The sequence below is a fragment of the Bufo gargarizans genome, chromosome 11, assembly GCF_014858855.1.
Source record: "Bufo gargarizans isolate SCDJY-AF-19 chromosome 11, ASM1485885v1, whole genome shotgun sequence".
NCBI classification, from domain to species: Eukaryota; Metazoa; Chordata; class Amphibia; order Anura; family Bufonidae; genus Bufo; species Bufo gargarizans.
The window spans coordinates 8,376,204-8,389,331 of NC_058090.1; the positions used below are offsets into that span (position 1 = coordinate 8,376,204).

At 49.2% G+C, this 13,128-nt stretch overlaps 1 protein-coding gene across 2 annotated transcripts; it reads right to left on the reverse strand.

Annotated features, from left to right (window-relative positions):
* Positions 1–8,016: 8,016 nt before the first annotated feature.
* Positions 8,017–12,149, reverse strand: SPC25 (SPC25 component of NDC80 kinetochore complex). Of its 2 annotated transcripts, none has more exons than XM_044272626.1 (7): positions 12,045–12,149; positions 11,581–11,756; positions 11,380–11,445; positions 10,958–11,104; positions 10,777–10,881; positions 9,418–9,516; positions 8,017–8,239 (listed from the first exon to the last, which is right to left on the reverse strand). In XM_044272626.1, the coding sequence occupies exons 2-7, from the start codon at positions 11,708–11,710 to the stop codon at positions 8,109–8,111; spliced, it is 678 nt and encodes a 225-aa protein (XP_044128561.1). In that variant the 5' UTR covers positions 11,711–11,756; positions 12,045–12,149; the 3' UTR covers positions 8,017–8,108. The 2 variants fall into 2 exon arrangements, with proteins under 2 accessions (XP_044128561.1, XP_044128560.1); XM_044272625.1 differs by having other exon boundaries at positions 12,000–12,117.
* Between the last annotated feature and the right edge of the window lie 979 nt (positions 12,150–13,128).

Sequence of the window (13,128 nt, forward strand, 5' to 3'; positions counted from 1 at the left end):
GAACCATGTTGTCCGAGTAGTACGCCACTTATACAGACTGACAATAATATGCACAAAACCGAAGATACTATAGATTTTAGAGGAAAAATTGTTAGGAAACATTATTTTCTGTATATTTACTTGTAAGTGCTGCCAAAAATAGTTCAGGTAATGGGACTCCTACACTCATAAAGCCTATGCACTAAGTAAAAGGGCTGCCAAAAATTACAAGGAACCGGCGCTCCAATACACCCTTTATTACACATAAGAGGGCATCATACACCCTTGAAAAATTATGATTGATGGCCTGCTGGTGACCCTCAAACACTATTGGAGCAAGGGCCTGCTGGTAACCCTCTAAAACATTATAAATGAGGGTCTGCTGCTGAGCTGACCCTCAAAAACAATATGGGCGAGGACCTGCTGGTGACCCCTCAAAAACATTAGGAGTGAGGGCAGATCTGTGGATGTAATGGAGGAGAACCCGAAAAGGGAGATTGAACTATATACCCTTTTTAGTGGTGGCAGGGGTCCATGGGAATGCAGTGTATTCAATACACCATAAAAGCCACATTCAAACTGCCTTTATGTTCAGCCGCTTTCCTCTGGTGGAGCAGAGAAGTCGGGGCCATTCCAGGCCTTGTTCATTTTTTATAACAGTCAACCTCTCAGCATTTTCAGTTGACAGGCGGATGCGCTTATCAGTTATTATGCCCCCAGCAGCACTAAATACCCGCTCAGACAAAACGCTGGCGATAGAGCAGGGCAGCACCTCCAAGGCATAGAGCGCCAGTTTGTGCCACATGTCCAGCTTTGACACCCAGTAGTTGTAAGGCACAGAGGGATCATTGAGGACACTGACACGGTCTGCTTGTGACACTAGGCTGCGCATCAGGGTGAGGGTGCTGGCGGGGTGTCATGAAACTGGCCCAGGCTTTGGAGAGTGTTGCCCTGCATCTGTCGGAACTGCTGTGTGTTCCCCTCGTCTCCCCTCCTCTGTTGGCCAAGGAACTACGGACTCTGCCGCCAGCGTTGTCAGCTGGAAATTTTTGGAGCAATTTTTCCACAAGGACCTTCTGGTATTGCTCATCTCCACCACAGAGATGAGAAGTTCTCTTTGTAGCGGGGGTCGAGAAGGGTGAATAACCAGTAATTGGTGTTGTCCAAAATGCGTGATCAGGGGAAAGGCAGCATAACACAAAGTCAGCCATGTGTGCCAGAGTCCCAACAGGCTAGACTTCACTGTCCTCATCAGGAGGATGACTCTCAATCTCCTCATCCTCTTTGGCCCATCCATGCTGAACAGATGTAATAAACTTGCTGTGGGTACTACCCTCTGTAGCGGAGGCAACCGTCTCCTGCTCCTCATCATCATCCAATTCACGCTGAGAAGACGAGCGGAGGGTGGTCTGGCTATCACCCTGTGTACTGTCTTCCCCCATTTCCACCTCCTTCCACATGCAAAGCGTCCGCCTTAATTGTGAGCAGCGAGCGTTTGAGTAGACACAGAAGTGGGATGGTGACGCTGATAATAGAATTATCGCCACTAACCATCTGTGTTGATTCCTCAAAGTTTCTTAAAACCTCACACAGGTCAGATATCAATGCCCACTCCTCGCTTGTGAAGAGCGGAAGCTGAATGGAAAGGTGACGACCATGTTGCAGCTGGTATTCCACTACTGCCCTCTGCGGCTCACAAACCGCTGAACCACTAGGTTGAACACATGGGTTAGGCATGGGATGTGTCTGAGTTTGCCGAGCTCCAAAGCCGCCACCAAGTTACACCCATTATCAGACACAACCATGCCTGGTTGTAGGTTGAGTGGTGAGAGCCACAGCTCAGTCTGGTCCCTTATCCCCTGCCACAGCTCTGCGGCGGTGTGCTGTTTGTCACCTAAGCAGATCAGTTTAAGCAGGGCTGTTGCCGCTTCCCCACTGCTTCCAGCTACTGACTGGTGCTGCAAGATGATAATTCAGAGGTGGAGGAGAAGGGAGAGTTGCAGCCACTAACGTAGGTTGGCGACTGGGGACAGAGTAACGCGGGACAGCCAACGCTACTAGGCTGCGGAAAGCCTGTGTCCACAAGCCTAAATGGCGGCATTTCCAGGACCAGCAATTTGGAAAGGTGCGCATTTAGTGCTATGGCCTGTGGGTGGGTTGTTGGGTATTTGCACTTTCATTCAAAGGCCTGGGGTATGGACATCTGTACGCTGCGCTGGGACACATAAGTGGATGTGCTAGCTGATGGTGCTTGGCCAGCACATAACACAGGGGAAGAGGAGGCAGTGGTGTGACCCGCAGACACTGATTGTGGACCCAGGCGTTCGGCCCACCTATTAGGGCGCTTTGATGCCATGTGGCGGATCATGCTCATTTTGGTACGGCACAGGTTGCAAATGACAATTCTTTAATCATCCGTACTTCCCTCAAAAAAGCGCCAGATTGCCGCAAAGGTGTGCTCCGGGGATCAGTTGCGGGCCTGTTTGGTGTGGCCCGCCTTCTCCCTTTTGCCACCCCACTGCCTTTTCCAGCCTGTTGCGGATCCCTCCCCCTCTGTACTGCTGTCCTCGCTCGGATTGCCACCTTCCCAGGTTGGGTCAGTGACTTTATCGTCCACCACCTCCTCACTCTGGTTATCCTCCTGACTTGTTGACCTAACAACCTCAGTGATGGACAACTGTGTCTCATCCTTAACCTCTTGCGACGCTAATTGCCATTGACTTATTGGCAACTGTGTCTCATCAACATCATCCACCTTGTGAAACACTTATTCCCCACAGTCATCTTCTTGTGACTGTGGATGCTCAATAGTTTTGGAATCGGGCACAATATCGCCTCATGTTCTTCTTCAAGCGGGTTTGTCGAGAGGCTCAAATCAAGGAATTGCGATGAAAAGAGCTCCTCGGAATATCCGAGTGTGGGATCACTTGTTTGGCAGGACTCTCCATGGGGGGAGGAAGGAGGATCAGGGTGAGGATTCTGTTGACCAGACTCTTGGCTACTGAGACTGAACTTGGTGGAAGACAGGGGGGTGCTTAACAGACTGGAAGCATTATCTGCTGCAATCCAACCGACCACCTGGTTGCAATAGTCTGACTACGAGAGTGGTGTCCTGTGCTGTCCTGCAAACTGGGACATGAAGCTAGGTATCGTGGATGAGTGTTTCTTGTGCTCTGGCAGCAGGCACCCGATGACGCGTTCCGGCCAGCCAATCACTAGTTCCAGTAACTAACATGGCTACGGCATTACAGTGAATGGCAGTACTTATCTGCACATTTATTGTCTGCGTAGAAGACTCAAGCATACACGGTGTTCGGCTGAACACCGCAATGTGCCGATCATAGCGATGCTCGAGCTGAACTGGTGTTCGGTTGAGCATGCTTGCCCAACACTAGTCATTAGTATCTGATGAGTGGGCACTCCAGCCAATCAACTGTGAAGAAATGCATTTATCAGTCAAGTGGTCTAAGCACAGCTCAGTCTTATTCAAGTGAATGGGGCAGAGCTGCTCATTGCTAAGAAAAATGATGTTTTAATATATGCCAATGAACCCCTAGGAGCAATAGGGGTTTTACCATTGCACCTAGAGGCTCTGCTCCCTGCACCTGTTGCACCCTCTAAAACTAGATGGACAGGGCCGGGCAGTGAAAACATGATTATACCTGGCCCTTCAAAGTGGAGACAGCGCGGCAGTTGTAGAGAGAGCAGAGCCTCTAGGTGTAACGGTAACACCCCCGTTGCTCCTAGAGGCTCATCTGCATATATTAATACATTTTTCTCAGCAATGCGGGCACATATGAACATGGGACCAACACAGATGCCTTCAGCTGCCAAGCGCACATGTAACAGGTCAGCCAGTGGCATAGGTACAAAACTGCTGACAGATGCCCTTTAAAGCATAATGCTTAGCAAACATAAGAATTTCGCTGAAACCAATATGTAGGAAATCAGTGGCTCACCTACAGGTATTTCACGGATTAGGTGCTCACTCCCAGGACAAAAACACCCTAAGTCCTAACATAATAAATGTGTAACAAAAAAATATATACTAAAATGGAGGAGGGCACTCAAAAAAAAATTAAAAATAATAATAATATATAAATCCTACACATCTGCTGAAAATGAACATGTTTAACGGTTAGCTTTTTTTTTGTAAATCTTTTTCATTTATACTTAATATTTTTGGAACTTTTTTTTTTTTTTTTTTACTATTAGCCCCCTTAGGCCTCTTTCACACGGACGTCACGTTTTGGCTCCGGAGGCGTCCCGGGTGCAATGCAGCAAATCCACGCGAGTAGGTACGCGATTGCAGTCAGTTTTGACTGCAATTGCGTTCCGTTGTTCAGTTTTTATCACGCGGGTGCAATGTGTTTTGCACGCGCGTGATAAAAAACTGACTGTGGTACCCAGACCCGAACTTCTTCACAGAAGTTCAGGTTTGGGTTCAAGGTTGAGATTGTATTATTTTCCCTTATAAACATGGTTATAAGGGAAAATAATAGCATTCTGAATACAGAATGCATAGTACAATAGCGCTGGAGGGGTTAAAAAAAAATTACAAATAATTTAACTCACCTTAATCCACTTGTTCGCGCAGCAGGCATCTCTTCTGTCTTCATCTGTGAGGAAAAGGACCTTTGATGACATCATTACGCTCATCACATGGTCCATCACCATGGTGATGAGCGCAGTGACGTCACCACAGGTCCTTTACCTCACAGATGAAGACAGAAGAGATGCCGGCTGCGCGAACAAGTGGATTAAGGTGACTTAAATTATTTGTAATTTTTTTTTTAACCCCTCCAGCCCTATTTTACTATGCATTCTGTATTCAGAATAATGTTATTTTCCCTTATAACCATGTTTATAAGGGAAAATAATAATGATCGGGTCCCCATCCCGATCGTCTCCTAGCAACCGTGCGTGAAAATCGTACCGCATCCGCACTTGCCTGCGGCCTGCGTTACGTGAAAAACGTACAAAGAGGAGCATGCTGCGATTTTCACGGAACGCACAAGTGATGCGTGAAAATCACCGCTCATGTGCACAGCCCCATAGAAATGAATAGGTCTGGATTCAGTGCGGGTGCAATGCCTTCACCTCATGCGCAGAAATCTCGCCCGTCTGAAAGGGGCCTTGAGGGGCCAAAACCCTTGTCCTATTCACCCTAATAGAGCAGGGTGAATAGGACTTTACACTCTCCCCACTGCCCTGTGCACACAGCAGCAGGGAGCTCTCCATGGCAGCCAGGGCTTCAGTAGCGTCCTGGCTGCCATGGTAACCAGAGTCCCAGGCTTACACTGCTGGGGCTCCGAGCAGGAGCTGCCACTGCACCACCAATGAGGAGGGGAGGGGACCCTGTGGCCACTGCCACCAATGACTAATGGTGGGGGTGCACACTGCGCCACTAATGTTTTTAATACTGGTGTTGGGCGCACTGCGCCACCAATGAAGATAACTTGCCCCTTCATTCAAATACAGAAGGCGGGTGTTGGCTGCAGAATCATATTGCCACACCCGACCTCTATGAGCAGTAGCTGCGATCCGCAGCAGTTAACCTCTCAGGTGCGGCAGGGGTTAAACTGCAGCTGATCGCAGCTAGAGGTCAGGTTCGGTTATGTGATTCTGCAGCCAGCACCCGCCTCCTGTTGCATTTGAATGAGTTAACATCATTGGTGGCGCAGTGGTCACAGCCCCTCCCCAGCCTCTCATTGGTGGCAGCGGTACAGGAGGGAGACACTGCTTCCTTCTCCCCTGTGCTGTTGACGGAACATGGATTGCGCTGACCGCATGTTCACGATTTATCATCGGCAAGGCTAGATGCCGATAACGTTGAAAATCCTGAATATCGGTCGATCCCTAGACTAAACTGAGCCAAAATGACACAATAGAAAACGGATCCGTCCTCCGTTGACTTTCAATGCTGTTCAAGACAGAGCCGTCTTGGCTATGTTAAAGATAATACAAACGAATCCGTTCTGAACGGATCCGTCTGTGCAGATCCATGACGGATCCGCACCAAACCTGATTGTGAAAGTAGCCCAATATGTATAGATTGTTTTGGCACTTCAATAAATGTTATTTCTTGTCAGACGTACAGGCTCTTCCTTTTTAGTTTTGCATTAGAGTGCCACATTGGCTGCTTTGCCTACTGCCGGCTCCGATATAGACAATGCTGTGCATTCGGTTAGTGGCTATTAGTATTTATTATGGTCAGCAAAATACAAGGCAGGGTGCCGCACTTGGCTTCTTTACCCAACCACTGCTTCTTGGGTCCGTGCTGCGAGTCCGTGTCATCGGTGAGTGCTGCGGATGTATCGCAGCAGCCTCTGGATGTATGCGCTCTATCCTGCCAAGATAGTTAGCGTCTGTATCCACATACCTCGTGGCGTCCCACGTGGTATACTGGAGGCCGGTTATTCCCTTTGAGCTCACTTAGGTGGGGGGTATCAACATATAGTTGCCGGACTTTCAGGATTTACATTATCTCACAATATGGGACAGATCACTGGTATATTGTATTTTTACCAGAATTTATTTATAAGAATTTTGCTTAGAGAGGACCGCTCCTGACATTTCTTTTTAGAAACTGCTTCCATCTTGTAAAAATAATTCTGGAGCATCTATTCTTATACCACTATGTTGCGCCATTCCTCTATTACGCCTGCTAGTAGTTAGCAATCAATTACTAGCAGTTTGCAATAGTCTGACCCTGGCAGCACCGACTGGATAGCGTCAGACTGTCCAGGGTCACACCCATCTGGACCTTTATTGCAAACTGCCAGATGTTTATGAATGAATTGCTAGCAGTAAAAAGGTTGAGGGATAAGATAATTCTGGAGCATTGTATGACATGGAGAATGCAAGTAGTTACTAAGACATGGCAGGAGAGATGATGGGTCCTCTTTAAATGCAACAAAAGTGAAGGCTTTAGAAGACAAATTTAAGTAGAATGTAATGCTAAAATAAAATAAATGCCTCAATGGTGTCTCTTTAGATATTGAGGTCCTATCCTCAGGATAGTTCATTATCAGATCGGTGTTGTGTTGGGCCCCCACCGATCAGCTGTTTTCGGAAGCAGAAGGTTCTGTCCACTGTAGTGTCTGAGCTGGCATACTGCAAGATAGGGAAGCTGCCAGTGTGTCATCCATTTTTTTTTTTTGCAGACCTGTTGACTTCAATGGGCTGCGCATGTTGCAGACAAACATGTTCTATCTGTTCTGGCACGGACATACGGATGCGGAAAGTACACAGAAGTGTGTCCGTATAGCAAATAAGAGAACGTGTAGTATACTTGGCTGCAAAATGCAGCCCACTGAGAGCAACGTGTCCGCCCAAAAATTCAAATGGGACACGCACCACATCTGTATTGAGCGGATCCACAGTTTGGGACTGCAAAATTCTTACAGTCGTGTGCATGGGGCCTTACCGCTGTACTGATGGGCTACAAATTAAATTGCTCAGTTTTTGCAATTAAATCTGTCAAACCAGCCTTACCCAGTGACAACTTGTATTCTGCCATTAGGAGATACTGACATTTTACATGACACCGAACACCAGCATGATGGTGGCCATTCGGACATGTTCGACGTATAAGCCAGGAACTTTTCCAGTACAACCGACACCGCAAACAGTGTGAATTGAGTCCTACTGATATAGGACATAAGAGAAGTGTTCCAGCTCTCTCCTGTGGCCATCTCTACCGACACTTCTCCGTTTAGATGTAGTTGAATTTGTAGACCTGCGAATGATGTATTTTTGGCATGCAGCTTGTATAGTAATCACCTAGGACAGGGATGCTCAACCTGCGGCCCTCCAGCTGTTGCAAAACTACAACTCCCAGCATGCCCTTATAGCTGTAGGCTGCCTAGGCATGCTGGGAATTGTAGTTTAGCAACAGCTGGAGGGCCGCAGGTTGAGCATCTCTGACCTAGGAGAATCTAGGTAGAGCACTATACTATATAGATAGGCACAACCTAAATTACTTGGTTGCTATAGGGTTACAGGACCATGTACATCACAGCTGTACGTCCTGGGTTATCAAGAAAGTCACAGATTTATTATAACAATACACAAGAACATGTAAAAGTACATACATACAAGAGGGGAGGACTAGGAGAAGGACGGGATTACTTGACTTGAGTACATAATGCGGCAAAGGATTTGCGCAGGTTGGCAAGCAGCGCTGAGAAGTTCTTGGTTTCTCGCACTTTCCTCTCGTACTCCGCGATACACTCCAGGGGAGGATCACACCCTGTAACTGCAAAGAGGAAGGATGACGTCAACATGGCCCCCCACTATGCTGAGAGTAGTGCAGCCAAAGACTGGAGCAGATGCTCAAAGCAAAGCAGTGGTCGTCAGCAACTGCAAGACTATCTAGGACAGGGATGCTCAACCTGCGGCCCTCCAGCTGTTGTAAAACTACAACTTCCATCATGCCTGGACAGCCTACAGCTATTAGGGCATGCTGGGAGTTGTAGTCTTGCAACAGCTGGAGGGCTGCAGGTTGAGCATCCCTGATCTAGGACTACAAGGGTTGTCTGGGCTAAAGGTATCGATTTCAGATAGGCGGAGGTCTAGTTGCCGGCCCCCGCTGATCACTTGTTTGAAGGGGCTGCGGCACTCGAGTCTCCATTCACTTCAGTAAGATGAACAGCTGTAATTACACTGCAGCACGACTACAAGCGAGAGGGTGCAGAGCTCGCACCGCGGCCCCTTTAAACTACTGATCGGGGGCCGCAGAAGTCAGCCCCCCAAACAACAGATAGTCGTGGCCTGCATAGCCCTAATTCTCAGCATACCGAAAGTTGTAGTTTTAGACATACTGCATTAAAGGGGTTCTGCACTTTCAATTAACTGATGATCTATCCTCTGGATAGATCATCAGCTTCTGATCGGCGGGGGTCTGACACCCGGGACCCCCGCCGATCAGCTGTTTGAGAAGGCAGCGGCGCTCCAGCAGCGCCGCGGCCTTCTCACTGTTTACCGCCAGGCCGCCTGCCCACTGACGTCACGACTTGTATCAACTAGAGTGGGCGCGGCTAAGCTCCATTCAAGTGAACAGAGCTTAGCCGCGCCCACTCTAGTTGATACAAGTCGTGACGTCAGTGGGCGGGCGGCCCGGCGGTAAACAGTGAGAAGGCCGCGGCGCTGCTGGAGCGCCGATGCCTTCTCAAACAGCTGATCGGCGGGGGTCCCGGGTGTCGGACCCCCGCCGATCAGAAGCTGATGATCTATCCAGAGGATAGATCATCAGTTAAATGAAAGTGCAGAACCCCTTTAAAGCAATAATAAGAGGTTCGGACAAACGCTTCTGAACACTGCATTTTGCAGCAATCTTGAGGTCTTACTTCAAGCTGTATTCTACAGATATGAGGAGAACGGGGGGGGGCAAGACTTCTCATAGAAATGATCCTGACAACTAATGATGCGACTTACGCTGATATTCCCCTTCCTTGTTAAAATAAATGATGCAGGAATACGGCTCCTCCAGGTCTTTGGGATTAATGCACCTGAAGATAAACTGTAGCCGGTCACCTGGAAAGAGAGGGTCCAGCGTCAGGTAACATTTCCTTACAGGGTTTTATATTTACTCACAGATGACCCCATGGCTAGGGCTGCAGAAAACAATTATTTGAGAAATCGAGTATTATACCGATTAATCGAGAATAAAAAATATATGAATTCATAGACTGTTTACAAACAGACCCCCGCCATCAGTCCAACACCCTTCATTCCCCCCACTGCCATTAGCTCCACTATCCACCAGTGCCATCGGCTCCCCCTCCCTGCCACCCCAGTGCCATCAGCCCCTCCATGCCATGTCCCTCACATTTCCCCAGTGCCTCCATGCCATGTGATGTCCTCCACTGCCATCAGATCAGCCCCTCCATGCCATCTATTGCCATGTCCTCCTCCCCAGTGCCTCCATGCCATGTCCACCTCCCCAAATGCCATCCACCATGTTCCCCACTCCCCCAGTGCCATCTGCCCCTCCATTGCTATATCCTCCTCACCAGTGCCTCCATGGCATCTATTGCCATATGTCCCCCTCCTCCAGTGCCTCCATGCCATCCACCATGTCCTCCACTCCCCCAGTGCCATCAGCCCCTCCATGCCATGTCCCCCAGCCCTTCTTAGGCTACTTTCACACTAGCGTTCGGGTTTCCGTTCGTGAGCTCCGTTTGAAGGAGCTCACGAGCGGACCCGAACGCCTCCGTCCAGCCCTGATGCAGTCTGAATGGAGGCGGATCCGCTCAGACTGCATCAGTCTGGCGGCGTTCAGCCTCCGCTCCGCTCGCCTCCGCACGGACAGGCGGACAGCTGAACGCTGCTTGCAGCGTTCGGGTGTCCGCCTGGCCGTTCGGAGGCGTGCGGATCCGTGCGGATCCGTCCAGACTTTCAATGTAAGTCAATGGGGACGGATCCGTTTGAAGATGCCACAATGTGGCTCAATCTTCAAGCGGATCCGTCCCCCATTGACTTTACATTGAAAGTCTGAACGGATCCGCGCAGGCTACTTTCGCACTTGCGCACTTGCGAATTTTTTTTAAAGTTATTAATGCAGACGGATCCGTACTGAACGGAGCCTCCGTCTGCATTAATATGAGCGGATCCGTTCAGAACGGATCCGCCCGAACGCTAGTGTGAAAGTAGCCTTAATTCATCTGCTTGCTATCAGTGAATGGAATCATTTCTTTACACCCAGAAGCCGACAGCCACTGCTCATGGCCAACCAGTTCTGCGGTCACTCTAGTAAACAGTGCAGTGTGAACAGTCGACAGGATACCCCCTCACCTTGCACTTTACGGATCTCCAGCCCCAGACGCTCCTTGAATAAAGTGGCCGACTTGTGCAGCTCCTTCAGCTTGTCTTTGTTTGCTTTCTTGCTTGCCAAAGCAACTGCAAAAGAGGATAACCCCCATCATCCACCTCCCTGCTACACACACGCAGCAGCAATGAGTGAGGACGGTCTTACGTTCCCTCTTGCGGGCAAGTTCTTCCCGCAACCCCTGGATGTGTTCGGACAGCTCTGCGTTCATCTTCTCATTCTCCTTCACTTTGGCGATCTCTCTCAAGATGGTGTCCTGCTTCTCCTCGATGCGCTTGTTCTGGTGCTCAATCGCTGAAGGAGACGACAAAAGGCGAGGATCAGCGCAAATCATCTTACGGTATCCCCCTTATAGGCGCTTTCCAGGATTAAAGGGGTATTCTCACTTGAGACAATGGGGGGCATAATGCTAGGATATGCCCCCCATTGTCCTATAGGTGCGGGTCCCACCTCTGGGACCAGCACCTAACACTGAGAACAGAGCGGGCAAAGTGGCGGCCGGAGGACTCCGATCCGACCACCACCAAGCGCTCTCCCCACCGCGCGTAACCCGCCAACGCTCCCATTACCGTCTCTGAACTCCAGGACTTTCTCGACCATCGTTTCTCCTTCTCTGCATTTTTTGGCCCAAGAATCTGGAAATAATAATAATAATAATAATAATAAAAAACCTCCTTAGGGCATTTTGGGTGATTTTTCTTGCAGATTGCACAGATCATCAGAAAGCGACAGTTTATACGCAGCCGCAAGAGTCGGCGGGGCGCTCTCACCGGCGAGGTTCTGCAGCGACTTCTTGTACGAGTCCTTTATCTCCTGCAGCATCATCTCCTCGCTGCTCTGGCTCATGAACCGCGTCCGGAAATCCTGCATGAAGACGTGGAGGCTCTGCTCATCGTCCATCTTGGCGGAGGGAGCGGCGTCCACCGGAACAAAGACGGTATCTGAGCTAAAGAAGAAAAAAAACTGTGGCGCAAATGTGATCATACTGGGGGGGCGTGTCCTAATAGCCACAGATCCCAGACCAAAGCAGTGAGGCATGAGGTCCACTGTGTCTCAGTACAGTAAGCTGCACAGTATCAAAAGTCACGTGACCCCCAGCAACGAAATGATGGGAACCGTCCCTTGAAGCACACAGCAGCCCCACAGAAAAACATGGCAGTCCGCAGCACCCCCACATAACGACACCGACCTGTCCTCCATGCTGCTGCCGCCTCCACAACCCCCGTCCACTCACCCAGCTGCTCCGGCCCGGTATATGACTGACAGACTTGAGCGCTCCCCTCCCCCGCCCGCCTACTGGATTCAAACGTTGCCGCTCAAGCAGCGGCGTGACGTCACGCAGTCCAGCCTATCGACTACCTACCCAGCGCGCAGGCTGGAGAATCAATCGTCCAGATTAGGCGCGTCCGCCATCTTTGTTGTGGGCAAATGCCCTATAATTGAACTACACATGGATATGAATGGATGATCCCTACCTGAGTATTTTGTGAGGTGGTCTGATGATAGTTACCCTGCTGGGATTCACTGTCATATGAGTTTTTATCATTTTCAGCCTAGCAATGATTGTGGAATACGGATGACACACAAAAAAAACGGACAGATTAAGGGCCGGTATGAAACGGTTAGATGGCCGGAAAATGGACACATGGATGCAAAATGGCCATGAAAAACTGACCGTTTAACCATTTTTAATGGCCCATTTTTCTTCTTTTTTTGTGTGAATATAACCTTAGTCCCCCTTGACACGAGCGAGTTTTCCGTGCGATGCGCGAGGTGAACGCATAGCACCCGCACTGAATCCTGACCCATTCGGCCTGTGCACATGAGCGTTGTTTTTCACGCATCATTTCTGCGTTGTGTGAGAATCGCAGCATGTTCTATATTCTGTGTTTTTCACGCAGCTCCGGTCCAATAGAAGTGAATGGGGAGTCCATGAAAAACGCATCGCGTCCAGATGCGATGCGTTTTTCACTGATGGTTGCTAGGAGATGTTTGTAAATGGTCAGTTTTTTTTTTTCACGCGCGTGAAAAACGCATTAAAACTGATTGCACCCGCACGGAAAAACTGAAACACTGAACGCAATCGCAGCCGAAACTGACTGAACGTGCTTGCGAAATAGTGCGAGTTTTACTGAACGCACCCTGAGAGAATCCGTAACGAGGCCTTAGGCTTCTTTCACACGAACGTTACGGATTCTTTCAGGGTGCTGTTCAGGAAAAAAAACTAATGGTTTTGCACCGACTTTCAAGTCAGTTTTGTCTGCAATTGCGTTGAGTTTTAAGTTTTTTTCACATGGGTGCTGTTATTGATGCGTTTT